This window comes from Pagrus pagrus (assembly GCF_965226575.1).
Source record: "Pagrus pagrus genome assembly, chromosome: 5".
Taxonomy (NCBI): Eukaryota; Metazoa; Chordata; class Actinopteri; order Spariformes; family Sparidae; genus Pagrus; species Pagrus pagrus.
Window position 1 is genome coordinate 31282817 of NC_140189.1, and position 21632 is coordinate 31304448.

At 42.0% G+C, this 21632-nt stretch overlaps 1 protein-coding gene across 1 annotated transcript; it reads right to left on the reverse strand.

The window, feature by feature from the left end:
• Positions 1–123: 123 nt before the first annotated feature.
• Positions 124–21237, reverse strand: LOC311257455 (solute carrier family 4 member 11-like). The gene is made up of 20 exons (XM_084353095.1): positions 21006–21237; positions 15270–15320; positions 13908–14003; positions 13530–13573; positions 12987–13206; positions 12820–12901; positions 12498–12621; positions 11215–11424; positions 9090–9174; positions 8782–8907; positions 8554–8667; positions 8043–8175; positions 7664–7737; positions 5943–6210; positions 4070–4176; positions 3590–3755; positions 3224–3397; positions 2645–2840; positions 2112–2281; positions 124–839 (listed from the first exon to the last, which is right to left on the reverse strand). Exons 1-20 carry the CDS (start codon positions 21040–21042, stop codon positions 773–775), a joined length of 2544 nt encoding a protein of 847 aa, XP_084209221.1. The 5' UTR covers positions 21043–21237; the 3' UTR covers positions 124–772.
• Positions 21238–21632: the final 395 nt, after the last annotated feature.

A 21632-nucleotide genomic window follows, 5' to 3' on the forward strand; every position in this document is an offset into this window, starting at 1 on the left:
GTGTGATGCTGTTTGAGCAGGTGCTGTTACCTACCGTGTCAGCGCCTGGTGCTGCATGTTAAGTATTTTGCCTTGGGAGTTAAAATGGCAGAGGTTCAGCATAATGAAAGATGTTCACTCAGATCCTTTAAAGGGCTTTAATTGTGTAACAGTTTGATTTAATACCAACATTGCAATGCACGGAGCCAATTACCTTTAAAACTAACAACGTTATTGTGACAAAAATAGCATTTTTTCACTTCTTAACAACTTGAACATCTTGTGACATTTCCCTCTGCTCGTTTTCAGCTATGAGAAATTCCTCCTCGCTCAGTTAAAAGGATTTTTCATGGTTGTAAAACACTGAAATCGCCTCACCCCCTCATCCACAACACACTAAAACCTCACAGATACAGACTAGGTGGCTCTATATTAAGCAACATGATGCCTCAATTAAATGAAATGATTAACATTTTCTTTTAAATATCACAAACAAATGTCTCCAACAGCTCAAGACAGATGTGGCTGTGTATGTGTGTGTGAAAAAAGGCAGTAAAACAGAAGACGCTCCTTCATGGTTATATCATCAAACACATATTAAAGACAGCTACATGGATAGTAAATGTGTGGTGAGCATTGAGAAAGCAAATAAGGGGCGTAAATGGGTGTTCAAGTCACCAGCAGAGCGCTCACATCGAAGTCTTGCAGCCCAAATGCATTTCATTTAGTATTCTGAGTCTGTTTCCCGTCCAGCTGAAGAACATGAATGTTTTCCTAAAGTCGCTCTGTTGTGCTACATGTGCTGGGCGTCCATGATATCCAGATACTTGGCATCGATTACTCTGGGAAGCAGGCTTGTCCTGGGAGAAAATATAGAGAGACACCAGACGAGACTGCTCAGTTACATGGAGATATTCCTTCAGACAACACGGTGAGACATCAATTCTGACGAATAGTAAACAATCGCAATACAAAAAGTCTTTCAAACTCCTCCAGTCTGACCAGCTTTGTGATTATCACGGCGGTCTTTAGAAAGCTCCTTTAAAGCCACATAAACCTGATCTACAGTTTCAAGTGTGACCAGCAGCTGTGTCACGATTTTGATTTAAAATCAATCGAAATGCGCTTTCAATTTAAATCATCAAATTCAAAGGTGGTTTCAGCGATACCTGCAAAAAGCCACGAGAGCATAAAGTCTGTTCATGTAAAACATGATCCCTCTGTCTTTTGAAGATATCTATTTCAATTCTATCTTATCAAGAATGGAAAAAAGTAAATGACGATTATCAGGGCATGAAGCCAGCGATCTGTTGATGGTTACAAATCCAGATGCAATAACAACAGGCTACATCAGTGCCAGAAAACAATCAATACATTTAAATGAATCCTGACCTTAAATTTTGAAAATCGAATCATGGATTCGGAGAACCTTGACGGCCGTGATGTTAAAAATCTGTTGCAAATCAACAGCTCATCATGAGTTTTGGGCTGTGGTCGAATAGTCCAAACCATGTATATCAAGGAAAGGAAATTTCCCTCCTTCTCCTGCCTCATACTGAAGAAAATACAACGGCATTCGAAGTGGGAATTCCTACTTGTAAACTCCGTCACATCCGTCTACTCCTTCATGAGGGAGCAGTCACACAACAGTGGGGGAGGGGGTCGGATGTGTTTGTAGACTACGGTATTTGTACAAGGTTAGCCTAATACAAACACTGTAGTCCTTCGCAATGTGTGCTGCCGTCGCTGCGTCACATCAGACAAGAGTTTACAGGTAGGAATTCCAGCTTTGAGCGATGTTTATTGTTCTTTTCTCAAAGGCGGTTAGAAATGTTCAAGTTCTGAGTTGTCGGGAATGCAGCGTTACACAAAGGCTCCAAGGGCTCGTGGGTCGGCTTTAAATCCATCCTCTCATAAAGGATGGTCCAGTGTGTCCTGTGCTAAAGGCGAGAAGAAAGGAACCACTCTTCTTTTGCATTTAAACCGGCTCTCCTCACGGCCGCCACTAAGATATTCTGGGTCGTTTCACTCAGTTAGAAACCATCGACTAGTGTCACTTCTATGCAGACATTGTAGTGCTGAGTTCATTCCCAATGCTCCCACTCCGCCCCCTGTTGGCCGGGTCGTCTTACCTGACAGGGACCAGCAGGATCATCAGAAGAGGGAAGACCATCTTCATGTAGGGCAGAGGATACATCCCGAACGCACACAGGATGATCAGCTGGATCATCTGCAGCGCTGTGAAGTAGTGGACCTTCCTCTGAGGCACACGGCGAACGTAGTGGGTGGGAGGGTAGGAGGTCTAGACGGAGAGGTAGGACAAGGTTACAAGGCTGTTTTCACTGACATGTTGTGTTTTGCTAATTACATTTCAAAAGACAGTGTTTGATCGTAGCTGCATAAATTACAAATTCAGTGGGGAAAAGGAAGCCAGCTTCATGTGTGCATGTTCATTTTGCCATTTGTTCAGCAGGGGTTTTGCTGCCTCCATGTTTTAACACACACCAGATCTTTCTCATGTTATATTAAGACATTTTTAATGTCATTATACCAGATTTTGGGGCTTCTGCGTTATTTGTTGTAAAGGATAAACATGAAAGACAAAGAGATACAAACAGGCAAACAGATCGACCAGTCAACCCACAGCATCCCTCCTCCCGCTCACCTGTTCCTTAAGCAGCAGGGCCATGCGGTCCACCATCTGGTTTCCATCAAGTGAAGTGGCTGCGATGTAGAGGAAGAGGCCGTAGAGGACGGGCTTGGGGATCCACTGCAGAGGAATGGGCAGCATGAACGCAGACAGACCGATCAGGATGTTGGCCACCAGCGAGGTCAGGCGGGTCTCCTTCACACTGACGATGCTGTTTGACACAAAGGCAGAGAGAAGCATTTTAAGTTTCCTAATAAGTTAAGCAGAAGGTCCAAGATTGAAAGTCTGAACATCTACTGTTTCATGATATCTGCTAATGAAGACTGTGGAGTACGATCGAAAGCCCCAGAACCACATGACAGTAAGTGGATCTTTAGCTGAGGTAACTGCCGTGTTCGAGCTCAAGCCCGATCTGTAAAGCTATACAACAAAAACATCGCAAATAAAATGTTTTCTTTTCTACATCTTTGAACTGACACCGCTGCCAAAGAGACTCCGAGGAGAAAGAGTTCAGACGAGCTGGTGTTGTCAGTCAGCCACGACCCGAATGTCTTTCAAAGCTTGTGTTTTTCTCCTCGCTTTGACTTCACTCACGTCGTGTAGAGGTGTCCGTTCTCTACGTGCTGTTCCACTTTGGCCAGCTGACGGGCGTGCAGGGAGGAGTGTGGGAAGGCGGCGTGCATCCATGGCAGCCCCAGACAGGACATGAGGATGTTGATGAAGCCAGTCAGCATTAAGTCCCAGTGGAACGCCGTGCCTTTTAGCAACCTGGTACACACACACACACACACACACACACACACACACACACACACACACACACACACACACCAGTTTTGAGTGGTTTGTCAATGCAGCAGTACTTTTTTTTTCATGAGCTGCTATTGGAGGTGTTTCTGGATTAAAAAAAAAAAGAAACATGACGATCTATATGAGGGATTTGTCTGTGTTTGGTCTTACTTGTGTTCTGGTACATGTGTGAGCGAGATGACGATGTTCTGGTCGATAAAGATGAGCAGTGCGAGGAGGAAACCCAGCCCGAACGCGCTCAGCGTGTTCATTCTCGACAGCTTGTCGAACGGAGGGAAGTTGAAGATTGGGCCGTCGTGGACGCTGAACTGAGGAACTAAAGAAGCACAAGATTTACAGAAAATAACCAATTAAATATGAAAACACCACAAACAGAGTTTTATCATAAGTAATTACATGATTATAATAAAAGAAATGCCTGATATGACCTTTGTTTTATGTGCAACATTCAACCTTTGTCTGGATTCAGGACCCACACTGAGTTAAAGGCTCACTGGGCCGATGTTTTCCTTCCCTTCCCCTCCGACAGGTGATTTATGAACAGTGAAAAACGTTCTGTGCCAAGGTTGTGACTTTAAGTCTCAGAGGTACTCTTCTATCACTTCTTTTATTTGAGAGATCCGTACTCACGCTGTATGTCAATGAAAAGGTAGGAGCCAATGAAGGAGAATATCACCACAGAGATCGGCAGAGCACAGTCAGACACCACTTCTCTGATTTTGGCATTCAGATACGGGCTGCGGGGGAGAGAAGAAGCGACACGCATTTCCACATTGTGCAACTCTGATGTAATAATTCAACAGGTTTTACGAGCGTATTTACAGTAGTTACTGCCTGATCCTGGAAAATAATGTCAGGCGCTGAAAGTTTGCCGCTGAGGGGGGAAAGAACAATGACATCCCAGGAGTCAGATGTGGAAAATACATGACGGCAGAGTTACATTTATCTGCCTCATGTATTACATTATTATACCTGAAGGGCGGAAGTCGCTGCTGATGATGTGTAACCTTCTGCCTGACTCCTGGGATGTGCATTTTCTTGATGTCAAGTTATGTGAAGCTGTATGCAGTAAGCCAGGCAGTGGTGGAAAGTCACTTATTACATTAACTCAAGTACTAAACTTAAGTACAGGTGTGAAGTACTCGTGCATTTCTATCAAACTAAGTGGTGGAATTATTCAAGTAAAAGGAGCAAAACTGTTGTTCAGTTCATGTAGTGTTGTGTTAACGTGTATTATTCTGTTGGGTTATTGTTAAAGCAACATGTGAGCAGCATTTAATGTTGAATCCAGTTAAAGCGGTATAACTGTGAAAAGCAGCAGTTTGAATCACTGAGGAACCTTCACCACTTGTTAAGCTTCTCCCTTCAGGCAGCCGTTTCAGAGTACCTCCGGCCAAAAGGAGAACTTACAAGAACTATTTTATTTCCACTGCAATATGCATTTTAAACAAGGAAAAATAAATACTTCTTTTCTTTTTTCACGTTGTTTGAGCCCTAACCGAAGGCAATTTTCTGCCACTATAGACAATAAAGTTTCTTGAATCTTAAATCTTGAACTGTAACGATAACAGTGAAATCTGTAATGTAATGTAAGATTTCCTGTATTCTTGAAATATAAAAAAATATTAAGCAAATTACAAAAAAAAAAACAGTGAATTAACATGTCTCACGTAAAATAACGTGAAAGATCTGTAACTGATTGACTTTAAAATGTCCAAGTATTTTCTTTTAGTGGATGAAACAGTTTAATGCTGTAATTACATTTATACAATTAGAAAAGATCATAGTGACAATCAACAGTAGAAGCAGTAATGTTTCTGTATTTTTACAACAAAAGCACTGAATGTGTGTTTTTAACAACTTTCGAGCAACTTTACTGTGAAAACAACTCCAGTTACATATTCTGCCAAAGACAGTGCTGAGAGTATCAGAGGCAAAGATCTTATGAGACCGTTTTATTTTTCATATTTAGATACTTATAGCTTTTTAAAATCTTGCGCCACAACGTAGCTGCAGCTGTCAGATAAGTGTAGTGCAGTAAAAAGGTACAAAATCCCTCCTTAAATGTAGTATTAAGTTGTTGAAAATCAAAGTACTCAACTGAAGATTGTAGTTAAGTACAGTACTTGAGTAAATATCCACCGCTGCTAACACGCACTAACATGCTGGGTACTTTTAAAACTTAGCTTTCTATATTTTATTTCCCAGAGTAGTGTTATGATTAGATAGATCATCTAAAACATGCAGTTTTATTCTCTTTTTATTGAACATCGTCACATCAGATGGAGATATTCTCGTTGACATTACTTAATACACTTTTCCTCAAACTTATAATTGACTTTTTATTATCTTTGCTAACTTTAGTGTCTCCACTACAGTTTAAGTAAAGTTCTGTGAATAATGATTGTCTGCACAGATCACTGATAACATTAATAAAAAGGACATTCACTTGAATTGTGATAATGTAGGCTGCACATTTTAACGGTCCAGTAAGTGAACATACCTCCTCTTGATGAGGTAGAGGGCATAACCCAGCCACAGAGTCCCCAACATGAGCAGCAGACAGAGGACGGGCCTTTCTCTCGTACACAACACCAGAGACTCGGGCAGGAAGATTAACGCGTGTTCAGTCGGTGACACAGTCCCATTATGATTCCCAGGCGCGGTTCCCGTCTGGTTATTCGCCTTCTTGAGAATCTCATTAATCTGCAGAAGCACCGCCGTGCTGTTCGTGGTCGCGAGTGTGGGCGGGTGGTAGTAGTGCTGAAAAACTAGGAGGTGTGGGTGGAAGAAGAAAGAAGGTATAAATGTTGGGGCAATCGATAATTGCTCTGCTTCTGGTTATAACAGGAAACCTGTCTTTTCTTTATAAGATCCTATCAATTTGTTTTCAGCAGGTTATTGCTGCCACCATGTTTCCTTTTTTTTATAGATCTTTTCCATTTTATAAGATATTTTTTAGTTTATGACATATGTTGTCATGATTACTAGATGCAAATTGATTCTGTTTTTTGCAGAAACTTTTCTCGTTACTACAACTTTATAACTTTCTCATCTCTTGACAGAACCAGCTAACCTCGTTAGAAGGAAATGGGTTTGCGTTTTGTTAAGTACAAGAAACAAGAAGATAAAGAGATTCCAGCCTACGTCAGCCAGAGTGACTGGTGCAGTCAGTCTGCAGGGTTGCAGGACGTAGGGTGGTACAACCTGATCCGACAGCCGGTGATATGTTGTTATTACAACGATCAAGTAGGATGCTTTCATGCTCATTTCCAGATTCATAAATATATTTCATGTTGCTGCTAGAACAGGTTTACATGCTTTAATGCCCCCCCGAATACCAAGTCTCCTCCGATTGGTTAGCTCAAACACGCCTGAGCCAGCACCGCTAACAACAACAGAGCCGCTATGCATAAATTCGGACTTTGACCTTTTAAGTGCAGAAGAACATACAGTTTATAAAACACTAGCGGAAGGAAGAAAACGAAAAAGTAGCATCAGGTCTCCTTTGACTATTTATGATAAGAAACTGCAATTTTTGTGTTTTGGGGGGAACGGCACGATGCTTTATACGAACTAAAAGACTCAACATGATTTAATTTCTTCTTGCTGTTAGAATCTGACACATTTAGTATATTTAGTAAGTCCTAGAAATACCCAAGGCCAATTCTGCATCTCATCCAAATAAAACTATGGAAAGCGAGGCAGAGAATATCAAACAAAATATACTTTATGTCCTTTTCACACGTATTGTACCATCGTCTCCGTATAATTAGCTATTTCCAGGTATTCAAGGACATTCAAGCAGCGCACTGCATCCAAACTCTTCTCGGTTTGTTCTAGTTAAGCGGGAATCTGCAGCACCTGAGGCTTAAAGAGGAAAGCAGAAGAGCTCTAAAGAAACCACCATATGCTCGTCTATTTATTTGCCGCCTTGTGACAAAACCCTTGTGAGAAAGACATAACTGAAGCAATGTGAAAGACTCCATTATATTCACATTATAGGGTTGTCTGTTTTTCCCTGGCACACGGGGGGCCCTGTTTGATTTCATGCTCGCTTTTCCCCTCAAGACGCCGTGATGGATATGTATATTTGATGGGCTACATTACCTATAACAAACGATGGCCAGGACGTTCAGATGTTCCCCCGCAGTGCAGACGGATAGCTCTGCTGCGGAGGCATTCAAAACTTGTTAAATGCAGTCCGACCTTGGCTCGACTTACTTTTGATGGTGCCTTTCACCGCATCCCCAACAAACGCTATGGAGATGAACAATGCAATGACTTCTTCTGTTGAGCTGGGGAGATAGTGGGAATAGAGAAAGCTTTGGCGTTATCATTCATGTTTTATTAAAGTGCTGTTTTTTTATTCAGGCACAGACACAACAGTCCATTCAAGGCTGAGTGATGGCCCAGATAGCGAGAGCGTACATTAAACAAAAACAGTAATTATGGCTGAAAACAGGAAGTCATAACAGATGCGTCTTCTCTTATCAGTGACCTCATGGCCACACGCTCGGTTACATATATCACAAGTACGGGGCTTCTGTCTGTGATCTGTCATAGTAACAAATGTTTGCTGCGAGCGTCGGCGTGCATTCACCGTTTGAAGAGTTTCATCAGCAGGCTGACGTTGAATAAGCCTCCGAGGATGAGGAACAGGCTGTTCCACAAACCGATGCAGGCGTAGAAAGCGTCGAAGTCGAGGTCGTAGTCGTCACAGATGCCCCTGATGACTGTAAAACGTGAAGAAGTAAGAAAACACACACAGGCACAAACACACATTGCATTACAGCCTAATTAATAACACTTTCACCACAACCTGTACTCTAATTTTTACCTAGAGTAACTAGTTACATGTAGCCAGTGATGGAATGCGCACCTCTTTCTTTACTTTTACTCAGGTATGACTTTTTTATTATCTATATAAGTCAAGGCACAACTTATAAACCTCAGCTATAGTTATCTCTGAATCCTGCACCAACCGTGTTTGGAAGTTCAGCAGATTGACACCTTTCAAACTAACACATAGTTACCTAATTAAGTATAAATAAAAATCTATTTAGACACGTGGCTTCTCTCTTCTTGTTTGAATGGTAGGACACACTACAGACCGCTGATGAAGATGGCCAGCGGCGCGGTGGTCAGCGGGATGACGAGTGGCGAGCCGGCAAACAAACTATATATGACTCCTCCGATGCTCTGGCCGACGATGGTCTTCTGAACATCTGCCGACAAACAAACACGTCAGTACATCTGTATGCTTCAGATTGGATAGTTTGTTTATTAAGAGGATGCTGCGGACCAAAGACAATAAAAATCACATTTAGTGAAGTTCTCACCTATCTCTCCTCTTGTGCTTTCATCATTCAGTGATCCAAAGGCAATGGCAGGCAGCAGAATGGCAATGTAGAGGAAAATAGCTGTGGTTGTGTACTTCAGCAGGCAGCGGTCCTTCCCGGTTATACCTTGATGGATTATTTAAAGACTTATTAAAGATCTGACAACCAGACGAGTCAAAGCAGCCGAAAATCTTCAAAGAGCAAGATTTTTAAAGAAGACATTTTGGGATTTTTGTGGCAGTAACAAATCAGCTAAATAGATGCGTGCCCACTTTAGGAAGCAGCGTTACAAGAAAAAGTATTAATACCGTCTGTGAAGTCTGAGGGGTAGAGGGGGAGTCTGCGGCGGAGGTCATCGTAAACACCTTTACCGGCTTTCAGGAAATCTATGCACTGGGAAGAAAAAAGACAGAAGTCAGTCGTGGCCAGTGGACACTTCAGGACAATACTTAGTCACATGCTGTCACTCTAGTGTTTACGAGAATGGGACCATCAGATTAAAGACTTCATCTTTTCTCTGTATCACATCTATTTAGGAAACTGATGGAAAAACAAGGTGATTGCGAGACTTTTTGTTCCACCTGTGATCATAAAGCCAATATCACAACAGACCAGGTAACAGCTTGCACTGTACACGATTTGAATCAGGGCAACCATATTGGATCAGATGTGTGCAGTCGGCGTGTGCTCTGAAAGTTATCTGTACACAAAGAGGTGAATAACAAAAAGACTGCTGCACATTCTGGTTTTTCACGTCTCAGTCAAAGCTGCGATATATTTTGTGAATTACATCAGTCGTTGTGCTGGGTGACCCCGGTTTTTTTTATCTTGAAACCACTCATGGCCGCCAACTCGGCACAGAAAATCACAATCTGACGACTGAAGTTATGTCAAAGGAGAGTTCAGCAGTTCTGATATGCAGGAGCAGCTCTACGAGGTTTAAGTGACGAGTTTTGTCTTGACAGAGGGGGTTTTGCGTGTATTGCATTTTTTGCGTTTCAGCGGCCACCCTAGTTTCTCCTCCGGCAGAGGAGAGGCGCTGCGAGCTGACTGCAATCTGCAACATCACCGCTCGACGCCACTCAATCCTTCACTGGACCTTTAATCCTCACATAAAGTCTGCATGAACGGCGTCATCCGTAAGTCATCTTCTGTTAACAGTCATAGTAACATGTTTATGTTGCAATTTCTTGTGTTTGAGCGCAGTACTTTGGATGGTAGATCATAACTACTGCTGTATTTTAATCTTGTATTACATACGTTAACATTCCTTTGAGTGCCTGTTCACACTGATTTTTTACAAGTGACAAATTTTCCTATTAAATCCTGACAAACACAACAACCGGACTGTTCCATGGAGGACGCAATGCTGGAGAATAATAATACTAAGCTGAGAAGAGCTAGAACAGCATATTGTGACTTTTGTGAGTAAGAGAAGAAGGTAAAATATTTCATTAGCAGAAAAAAAACACAATTATTTTCATACATTTGCGGCGGGATGGATAATTGGTCTTTTGGATATGTTGCTCATGAGAGGATGTTAGGCCCCTGTAAATTAAAGTGAGATGCTGAGACCTGCTCTGTCATGTCATTAGATCGCTTTTATTTTGATTCTGCGCTGTGTAAAAAAAAACTGTATTGACTTAAATGATTGTAATTAAGAAGATTCAGTGCAGAGACGCCTGAGAAGGAGCGGAGCCGTTCTTCCAGTACAAAATCAAAGATGCTGGCATACCTGAGTGTCCATTATTTGTTGCTTTTTGGTATTTTACAGTTTTGTAATTGCAGAATAGGTTAAAAGGCTGTTTTGGCAGGAACAAACCTGCATTTAAATGATGTTTTGAAAGCGTTCAGGACATCAGGTGCAGCCACAACCTGCTGTTAACTTTCGGCCTTTTACAACACAAATACTTGCTTTCTCTCTAGGCAACATTTGGGTGTTCCCTCATGTCCTACCTCCTGCTGTGCACACACATTTCCTCTTAATTTAAACACTGGACATAATGAAGTACTTTATCATTACACAGAGCTGCGCACATTCTGCTGCCAGATCCATGGCAGACCTGGCAGCGTGTTCAGTCTGTTGCCCAGCTGCTTCTCATTCCTCAGGCCTGGCCGATAGAGTGTGGAAACAGGATAATCAGATAATCTGGCTCGACTACTTTTCTTTACTGCATCACATCTTTATACGCCTGGACGGAGCGGGAAAACACGAGGGTGGTCTCCACATGTGGAGAGCCAGTGGAGAATGCAAGTGTTAGTTTGTTGTGTTTGCTATTTTGTTATATTTACTTTTTAAGCTTTGTGCTTTTGGGGCTGCAGCATTTTTCTGAAGTTATACAACATCTTCACCTCACGTCAGTCAAATGGATACTTCTTATAGCGTCTGCACTGATGACAGCACAGAGCCGACATGTCGCTGCGCTCTCACACCTGAAGTGCTTTCCCTTTACGTGGATCTGAGTCATCCACCTCCTCTTCGACCTGCTTCTCGCTGACGATGCAGAGCTGCTGACGCTGGCAGACCAGCTCCTGTTTGAACTCGTCCTCGCTCTTCGCCTCCAGAAGTTTCTGCCTGAAGGAAATGTCGGAGAACATCGTGGCAAAGGTTCTTGCGAGTTCAGTGGCCGTCTTGGTGCTTTTCTGAAAGGGACGAAGAGAGGGTTCAAACTTTAGATGTAATCTTTCAATGACAAAGTATTTTTAAGGGCAGGAAATGCTGGCACTGGGTTTTTTTTAAAACTCAACTTCAACCCAAAATATAAATTTTGTCATAGAGAGTCGGGTAAAGTTTCACTAATGCTTTAAGCTTAGCAGCTGCAGTTAAGATTTCTGCTTTAAATAAGCTGTAGATATTGTCTCTTCAAATCAGTTTGGAATCTCGGAGCTTCTGGTGACTTCAAATGAGCTGTATGAAGCCATTTCATGTTTGTCTGAGTTTTTTTTTTTAAATAAATCCCCAGCTGTGCTCCAACACTGTTTTCTGCTGTGAAGCCCCAGAAAAGTTTTATGGACTGCGAGCTCGACTGCATAGAGAGTGTAAATAACAACAGGTTTTAAATCCATTTGGGATCTCGGAGCTTCCGGAAACTTGGATTATGGTCGGACGAGCTGTGTGGAGCCATTTTATGGTGTTTTCGTTTTTTTTTATTTACAGCGTTCGGCCAAAACATTAAAACCACTGACAGGTGGTGTGAATAACATCGATCATCTCGTTACACTGAAATGTTCTGCTGGGAAACCTGCACCGCCCACCCCGACACTGCCGTGAACCAAGCACACTCCTGACCCATGCTTTTAAATGATGAAAATAACTTATTCAGGTTTACTTTGTCGAGGGATTGGAGAGTCTCTTGGTTAACTCTCTGTGAAGTAGACCGATACATTATGTGTGACAGAAAGAATTAGAAGCTGATATGAAAACATCAAGTAATGTTTATTTTACTCATCATTAGTCATCCTATTCTTCCTCAATTAATCATTTGGTCAGAAAATACTGAAAATGCCTTTACGCAGAGCCCAATGTGCCCGATTATCATTTTACTCTTATTTTATTGATGAAAACCAGCAAATATTCACATTTAACAGTCTAAAAGCAATTACATAACAGCATTTTCCTTAAAAAAAAGTAGTTGCAGATTAATTTTCTAATCGTGCAGCTCAACACCAGATTGCTCAACAAACGCTACTTTAAAAAGAAGAACTGAGAACCTTACGGTTCTCGGAGGGGCCAGGATGAGGATGACGTATCGAGCCTCGCAGCAGTTGACTCCCCAGTTCTGCGGCCTCTCCAGGCGGGCGATGCACACATGGCGCCTCTGCAGGCTCCTCACATTGGAGCTGGATTGATAGAAAAATAATTTATTTTGAATCGCTGTCGTATAAATGATTGATTGTGCGGTGTTCTGTATTGGCAGGTGAAGCCAAAACAAAATTATTTTTCCAATGAAAAATATTTTTTGCATGGTTTTGTGAGATTTACACAACATTTACTGAGCTGCAGGCTCTTCAGAGACACATTAATGTGGATGAACTCACAGAATACAAAGCCAGGACTGCTGGTAACGAATGCCAGTGGAAGTGGCGGTCACGCCCTGGATGGTCTCTGACAGAAGATGAACTGTAGGAGCCAAAAAAGCTTTAGCGTTAACACCTCTGAGCCAAACACTTCATCTCAAAGTGCTAATGTGTTTTTTTTTTCTCACCGTTAAACTCTTTCCCTCCCGCGTCCGTGAACAGCGAGTTCATGACCTCGTCTGCATCGCAGCTCCCGTGGCCGTCCTCCACCACATGAGTTAACATTCGCCTCAGGACCTCGTCCAGAGTGGCAGCTTTCTCATCCAAGAGGATGCTCGCCTGGGCCAGGAAGCCATCCAGGTCTCTGTGGGCACGCACTTCCTCCTGGAAGTTCATCGGCTTCACATACTAGTGCGAGCCAAGAACAATAGGAATAATATTATAGTGCAAATACGATCTTAAAGGTGAGTTTTCTGATTTTTGTTTTCTCCCCAGCAGCAAGTAAATCCTCACACGTCTTCTCTGCACACTGTTGATGCTTTCAGATTTATTTTTTTGTTATTAAGTGTGAGCTGGGTAGAAATTTAGGGATTTGAGCTGTCTGACGCTGGAAAAATAATATTTTCTGGGGGCAGGGGGGTTCAGAGGGAAAAATGCAACAGAATCCGCAAAAGGCTGTTTTTGTGTAGTTATCCTGACACAACACAAAGAGGATAAAAGACAGTTCTTACTTTTCTTGTTGTGTTTAACAGTCCAAACCCGGGGCAGTCAGGATCTGTAAATACAACACAGATGGAAATTCATATTTAATACGCACAGTCTCCGATCCCCACTGCAAACTGTGCTTTCATACTTCTAAAGTTGAGAATTGATTCTGTCCAGTATTAATAGTTAACGGAGCGCTCGCTGCCAATTCATGTCCGTGAATTCTCTCTCACTTGTTATGACTCGAGGAAGCAGAGTTGGCACACATGATTTCCTAATTGCAGAGGTTGCAAAATATTCTCAGACAATAAAAATCACAAGAGGCGGATACAAAGTGAAAGCACAACACTGCAGTGAGCATCTGCTCTCTCTCATGTATTCTATAAACACACACAGACACACACCTGAAGCACCGATCTGGATCTGACTGTCGTAGATGTGCTCCTTGTGTGCGACCGGTGAACCTTGCCCACAATCCTCCTGTTCTCCATCCTGCAGCTCTGTGGATAAAAACACAAATGGTGTCAGCCGCTAAGAAGAAATACAAACTCAGAAATATTTATTTTTTCCACAACTGAATAAACAAGCTGGAAAGGTGGCAGGGTCCGCCAAATATAAACAAAAGTTAAACAGTATGAAATTGTGTTGTCCTTTAAGGTCAGTTTGTTTATTCAGTTTATTCATGAAAACAAAGAAAGTTTGTTTATTTAGTTTGTTTCTCTTCTGATCATTTGTTTCCATACTGCTCCTTTAATGCTGATGTTTCTCTAACCCTCACCGAGTGGGTTCTGTGCCTCAGCCTAACCCGGCAATAACACAGCGTTGTCACGACATAAAAATGAAAACTGAACATAAAGGAATGTAAATTTGCACCATGAAGAACCATAAACTGCCAATGTGTCAAATGCAAAGCGTCGACATATCCGACGTTTGCAGAAATGTAAAGTGCAAACTGTTTATTCTGGCGATTGAGGATCAACCAAGCCTCAGTTTGTGTGTTACGTGCAGTGCTGTACTTTTAGCTGAGTTTTGCTGCAGCGCTTTGTCAGAAATTCACTTAACAATCGAGTGAATCGCAGACAACAAGCAGTAATAATAAAGGTCAACCAAGCAGAGATAAAACTATTCTTTGTATCAAGGTCAAGATGTTATTCCAGCCGCGTTAACAGTGTCTCCAGTAAGGGACAATTTATTTTTGCCTCCCACCTCTCTGCCATCTGTTGACAAGCACGCAGCAAGAGGGAGAAAGAGAGACCCAATAAAAACTCCCCCTTAAACCAGACATGCAGCAATATAACAATAGCAGCCCCTCGTAAATTCCTTAATTGTATAGAAGATAAATATGGCATCTCGATTGCGAGTTTTATGAGGGGAGGAAGAAACAGGCAGAGAATTAGAGAATTAACCTTAACCCTTCACGAGCACAGCTCTGAGCTATGATTATTCCCTCTTCCCATCATCGACTCAGAGATCATCTGCCTCGTTATTTACCCATTAATTAACCTCACAACACACTGGAGAAGGGACTGGCTGTGCTCACCAGCATGTTAAATGGGTCATCAGCGAGCAGCGAGAAGCGTCGGCATTAGCATAAATAACTGTTGCAATACATTTACATGTAAGAAACTGCTGTACTCTCCCTCGTGTCCCGAAGCTAAAAATCTGACTAATAATGTTTGTGCTCGCATAGCAGATCGTATGAAAGCGTGACCCGCGCAGAGAAAAGCAATAAAAGTCAATATTATGTGTATTATGCAGCTACGCACCCATCTCTTGGAAAACATATCCATTCTTGGACCTCCCGGTGGCTGGAGCGTCTGTAGGAGGAAAGACAAATAATATTTACAGCAACTTTATGTTAATTTTTATTATAAAGTATTTTATATTAAAAGCTCTCATTATTTGTTTTGGCCTTTAATCTTCAGCCGCATTATGGAAATGTGAGAGTCATATGAAATATAAACAGTGATCGCAGAATGCTAAATACAATTTTAAACCTTTATTAATTCATTTTTGGCCACACCACGCTGACAGTATCGCCTTATATTGGCAAAAAGAGTTGCCTATTTTTACACATCTACATAATCATTCATCATTCGGCCACCAGATGAATAGAAGTCCAGTATTCGCTCTCCTTTGAGCTCTGTTTTGGTCGTAGACAACTCCTGAGGGGAAATATCAGGCTCCTTAAGTTGGTAAATGCTCAACTGTGTTCAACCAGTCAGCTGTTTGATGCCGGGGCACGTAGCAAACAAAACGTTTATCAGAGTTGAAAACAGCTGACTTCTGTTAGTGAGAGTGAACCAAAACAGGAAAGTCGTCGGCTGAGAAACAAAAATGTCAACGCTCCACAGAGCTGAGGTAATTACAGTACTACAAGCGACCTCTTTCTGATAACAGGCAGTCATGTGACTCGACTTTAACTCCCTTGTTGTCTTCCATTTGATTTCATGTGAAAGCAGCACAGCGGTCACCACTGACGGCACTGAGGTCGAGTCAGTCTCGGGGGTTTTAACCACCTCGGACTGATGATGGCTGATTCCAATATCTTTAGACTCAATATGAAGTTAACTTTTTTAAGGTGGACGAAAGGATAAGTTATATAAGTTGTGCCATTATCTACTCAGCTTCATGCCGATGGACAGAAATATTTTGTGGACTGAAATTTCATCCTACTTTCCAATCGATAGAGGTTTTTAAAAAAAAGAGAAGTTCTGGTCAGAGGTTTCTGTGGACAGAGGCGAGATGGCCTAATTCGCCACCATTTTAAATAATCTTTTGTTTGTCCCTTCGTATAAAGTTGAGAACTGAAAAATAAAGGGAGTTTGATTTTAAGCATCTTAAGTATTAAAATCATGAATGAAAGCGCTAAAAGTCCTCTCGCTGGGCACACCTGGCGTGTTTTCATGTAGATGTTTGACACAGGACCAGCACATGGTGATGAAACTGTGTGAAACTGGACTCCATGTTGACTGACACAGTTTAACCCAGCTGGATTCTCCCGCGGGTGCAACAGTAGCTCTCACTTCACAAGCGACAAAAACAGTGTGTGTTCAGCAGCAGGTTTCTGTGTCAACGGAAACCTGCTGCAACCTTTTAAAGCTGCACAGAAGAAGTAAAATTGGATATCAAAGACAACACGCAGACTTCATAGTAACGTAAAACATAATGTGATATAAAATTATAGACATAAAAAAAAAGTGCATGTCAGTTATCGGGGTGTTGAAGAGGACGGTGACACATGCTGAGAAGCTGAAAGAAACCCTCTCGCTCTCAGTTACAACGAAAATCTGAGGCCAGCTGTGTCTGATGTTTGTACGAGCGCTCGTGTATCTGTGAGACGCTGCTGCGGCTGTACAGATGAGCTTTTCCTTGCCCCAGGCGGAGGGGCTCCAGGGGCTCCCAAACAGGGCCATATATCTCAGAGCAGATTAGAAGGAACATTCCCAGGCCTCCTCCGCTTCAGGGGAGTCGGCACAGACAACAGGGTGCCGCGCAGCTTATGCAAAGAGCTGTTTGTACCAGAGCCGGGCGTGTGGAGGACGATTTACTCTGCCTGATTGAGACCTTTACAGTCTCGTCTCATAAAGATAAAGGTCAAGTTTGTTGTAAATACTCTCAATTAGGTCTTATCAGCAGCATGAGAGTTTGCATTTTTCCCATCAGTTCCAACAGTAGTGTCGGTGTGAGGGTAAAGACAGACCGGAGAGTCACCTGTTGTGTTTTCGTGTAACTGTTGTGTGTTTACATTCTGTCTGCAGGCCTGTGGGTGAGGACGGCTCACTTCTGTGGGTTTCCTGTCGGCAGGCAGGCTCACTTCCTCATGCTTACAGAAGCATCGACAGCCACACGAGCGTAAGTCGGGTGTTTTTCACTACGGCTGCAGCAGCTTTGAAAGTGACACCACTTAAAATGTTTCTTACCCTGTTACTGAACTACTGCGCAACAGGTTGTGGTCAATTTTAATGTAGTTTCATTAAAGACAAGTAAAAAAATATATATATCTGGTATCTCCTGCTCTATAGAGACAACAGAGGACTGAGAGCGCCATCACGTGGTGCAACCGCAATCAGCGGAAGATCAATATAAGCAAAACTGATCGGCTCGTGGTCGACTACAATGATGCAAATTCTAAAAACATGGATGCTTCACACGTCTTCTGCATGATGAACAGCAGCACATCGATCTTTACTAATCTTACACCCAAGATTAGTGTCATTGATTCATCACCCGACCAAACGAGAAAAATGGTCACAACCTCCCGTTCTGATGTTATGATGCCATAGTGAAGCTGACCTTTGACCTTTTGGATATAAGATGTCACCACTTCATCATTTTAACCAAGTAGAAATGTTCTCATCAGAGTATGAATCCTCGAAATATGGCTGAAAAACACGTTTTGTGAGGTCAGCGTGACCTTTGACTGCAGAATCAGTTCATCCTCGAGTCCCAGTGAATGTTTGGAGGATGAGTTTAAGTAATTAGGATACAAAAGTTATTAGATTACAGTTACACTTAGTAAAAAATAGATTACTAAAAGGGTTACAATTTTAAATTAAATAGGCCAGCTGTACTGTACCGCTCCCTGTTTGTTTAAAGGAGAAATTCACCCAAAATGAGAAAATCAGAAGTTGTAGTAGTCAACAAAACATTTCTGGAGCTTCACAGCAAAACAGCATCGCAGCTTTCTCCCGAACAACTGACGTAGATGGGGACTTGTTGAAACGACAAATAATATCATAAAAATGGTTCGATAAAAGCCAGAGGGAGACCTGGATCAGGCCGGATGAGCTGTATGGAGCCGTTTTATCCCCATCTACTTCAGCTGTTAGGGAGAATGCTGGACATGATTTTGCTGTGAAGCTCCGGAGATGTTTCGTGGTGTTCGAAGCTTCATCAGACTTTCTATCAGAATGGTGAGTACAGTAGATAATGACTGAATTTTTATTTTTTGGTGAACTTATCCTTTAATCCACCTCCACGTGAGTGCAATACGGCAGAAATCTGTCACATTACTTCAGATAAAGACGCGATGACTGACGCTTCACTGTGACTTCAAATCTGAGTGTTTCCTGTTCATGTTTCTGAGCATCAGACACTGTAAATCTCAAGTTATTTGTGGTTTTTAACACCACTCACTCGTCCATCCGCTATTTTTCTCTCAAACATTTTGCATCTTAAACGCTTCAAACTGCACCGCCGCTCTGTTAACGCTGCTGATCTGAAGTCTGTAATTCCTCCCTCTCTCTGGACGAACGTACAGCCGTGTGCAGACTCAGTTTTTCTTTATCTCTGCTACCTGTGGGCAGAGGATGTCCTTGAGCAACAGAAGGAAACACAAGAATCCTTGTTGGGTCTCTGAAAACAAGTGCACTGAGCCTCAGAGCTGATAACTCTGCACTGAACTCTACAAGGTCAAACCATCAGGACAGAAGGGGACATGCGATGGTCTACTTTTCAATTTTGTGCTTTGTAGAAAAACACAACACTGTGCGACGTTATCAAATCTGTTAAAACTCCACCATAAAAGGCCTAATCAACATTATCAGCGGTGCGTTTGACGACGGTGTTTGCGAGCGGCAGCTGTACTGTGAACGGCGTGTACTCTGTAAGTCACAATGCACACATTCATACATTGAAATAAGGCAAATAACAGGAAGGAGGAACTACAGCTCATTCCACATCGACACCTCAAAGGCCGAGGATAAAGACGACCTGGTGTTTGTTTATCCAGGATGCTGAATATGACCACTGGACCAACAGTAATCATAGTCACACAGTTATAGTTGAGCAGCCAAGGTACACAGTGGAAGGAAAGTTTTTTGTTCTCACTTTGCCATCAATAGACAAACATCAGGTTTTTATGTGAATGATAAGGCCTGCCTCACGGTTGTAAAGCTCAAGATAATGGAGGTTTGATACAGCTTGTATATTAAATCTGATTAATTGTAACGACCGAACTCTGACTGACGCGTTATCATCAACTTCAACCAGAGAATTTGAAAAATAAGAGCAGAAAGACTTGAAATTTGCCAGATTAGACATTTTTCTGCTGGATAATCTTCTTATCCCTCGACCTGAGAAACCTCAAGCAGGACTTTTTAACCCATTAATGGCACTCAAGAGAAAAAAACCTGCATGCCCAGTGTGTTGTAGTGCTGTTTTCTTTAGTTTGGTCTATAAAATGTCATAAAAATTGTTTAAAATCATCCTTCAAACCACCTTATTTTGTGCAAAACCACAACATAATCAGTTTGCTATCACATAAGACAAAGAAAAGCAGCAAATCCTCACATCTGAGGCAAATTTGTTTGGCAAATTTGAGCAATTTATTTTGTGTTTTCTTGCTATTTACTGTCATTAAATAGTGGAAAATATCTTTAAAACTACCTGTTTTGTCCCAAAACGTAAGCATATTCCGTTTGCTATCACATAAGACAAAGAGAAGCAGCATGTCTTCACATTCGAGGAGCTGGATCCACTCATGTTTGGCTTTTTGAGCAATGTTTTGTTGTTTTGTCTTTATAATGACATTTAATAGTGAAAAAGCAAACCCCTAATACCCCTTGTTTTGTCCAAAAACCAAGCAAATACAGTCGTTATCACATATGACAAAGAAAAGCAGCAAATCATCACATTTTAGAAGCTGAAACTACTCGTGTTTGGCATTTTTTAAGCAATTTTCTGGCGTTTGGTCTTTATAATGTGATAAAATAATGAAAATCACCATAAAAACCACTTGTTTTGTCCACAAACCCAAGCATACTCGGGTTGTTATCACATAAGACAAAGAAAAACAGCTGATCGTCACATCTGAGAGGCCGGATCCACTCATTTCTCGCATCTTTGAGCCATTTTCTTGCTCGAGTAATCGTTTCAGCTCCAGTGTGTCTGATAGCCAGTGTTAATGTCGTATTTTGCAAGTGTCATGATGTAGCAAGACTTCCCCGTTTAATACCAAAACAGAAAGTCTGACCGAGCACGTATTTTTTGATCAATTTAATATACTTTTCTGGAGTCATTCACTCCCCCCAGCGTGGCACCACAACAGCCTTAAAACAGATGCTTAAAATTATTTGCAGGTCTGCTGTAAAAAACCTTCCATCTATCATTTATGGCCATATTGTAAATATTGAACCACATCCTTTGCTTCTCACTCTCTGGCCTTCCTGGCAATAAAAACATCTTACTCACATGCTGAGGTTGTAATATCAAGAATATGAAGACACATAACGTGTAAACATCAGTCAAAGAAGCAGGAAGGTAACAGAAAATATCCATGTTATGAAATTATGGCACCACTAAAGATTAAAGCCTGCCGGTTAAACGCCGTGACAACTTTTTGCAGTGTTTTCTTGGTGCTACCAGCACACACACACACACACACCCACACACACACACACACACAGAGCGAGAGCGGCTTCCTCCACGTGTTTGACACAGTTGGCTCAGGTTGCACCATGAGAGACCTTCTCACCCCACTCCACCCCTGTAAGACTTACCAGATGGCACAAAATGGAGGACCTTTTGGGCTTCCATGTTCTCCAGGGTTTTTTTTTTAAAGGTGAGCCGCTTTCCAGAGGTCAACCCATCATCGTTCTCTCTGCTCCCAAACACCCTGCACTCACTCGTGATCTCTTCTCAGTCTCTTACATTACACACACCCATACACTCACTCTCTCTCACACACACACACACACACGCGCTGAGGTGAAACCACCTCCCTGCACCTCCTCTAGCAGCACATGGGTTTGAGGGAGGAAGTGGGAGGGCAGGAAGAGGAGGCCTGGGGGTGAGAGGGGTGTTTGTTTCTGCTGGGTCCTTGTGCCTATGAATATATGATACAGGTAGATTTCTGCTTCTTATTCTCCTGATTTTACTTTAAACTTTTTAAAGACAAGTTCTCCGTGCAGCTCACTTTGTAAAGGACGTACTCACTTATTTAACTTCCTTACTTCATGTTTGTGGTTAGCTAAGTAGCTTTTAATTATAGATGGTCTGAAGTGAGTCAGTTTTCCTCTATTTCTTTCTCGTGGTCTTTCCCCTTTTTTTAATTACAATGTCTCATGTATGTTGGTTAATTTTGGGGACAGTTATGTTACCATCTGTTCAGGGAGTTGTTCCTATGA

What these genes read in the sequence shown, in the direction of transcription:
- LOC311257455 (XM_084353095.1), bottom strand. Translation starts at nt 21,042, where the DNA reads ATGGAAGCCCAAAAGGTCCTCCATTTTGTGCCATCTG. An exon ending in CCTTTTCATTGACATACAGC is followed by an intron (nt 3,756 to 4,069) that starts GTGAGTACGGAT and finishes GTGCTTCTTTAG; the next exon opens with TTCCTCAGTTCAGCGTCCAC. An exon ending in AACGGACACCTCTACACGAC is followed by an intron (nt 2,841 to 3,223) that starts GTGAGTGAAGTC and finishes TGTGTCAAACAG; the next exon opens with CATCGTCAGTGTGAAGGAGA.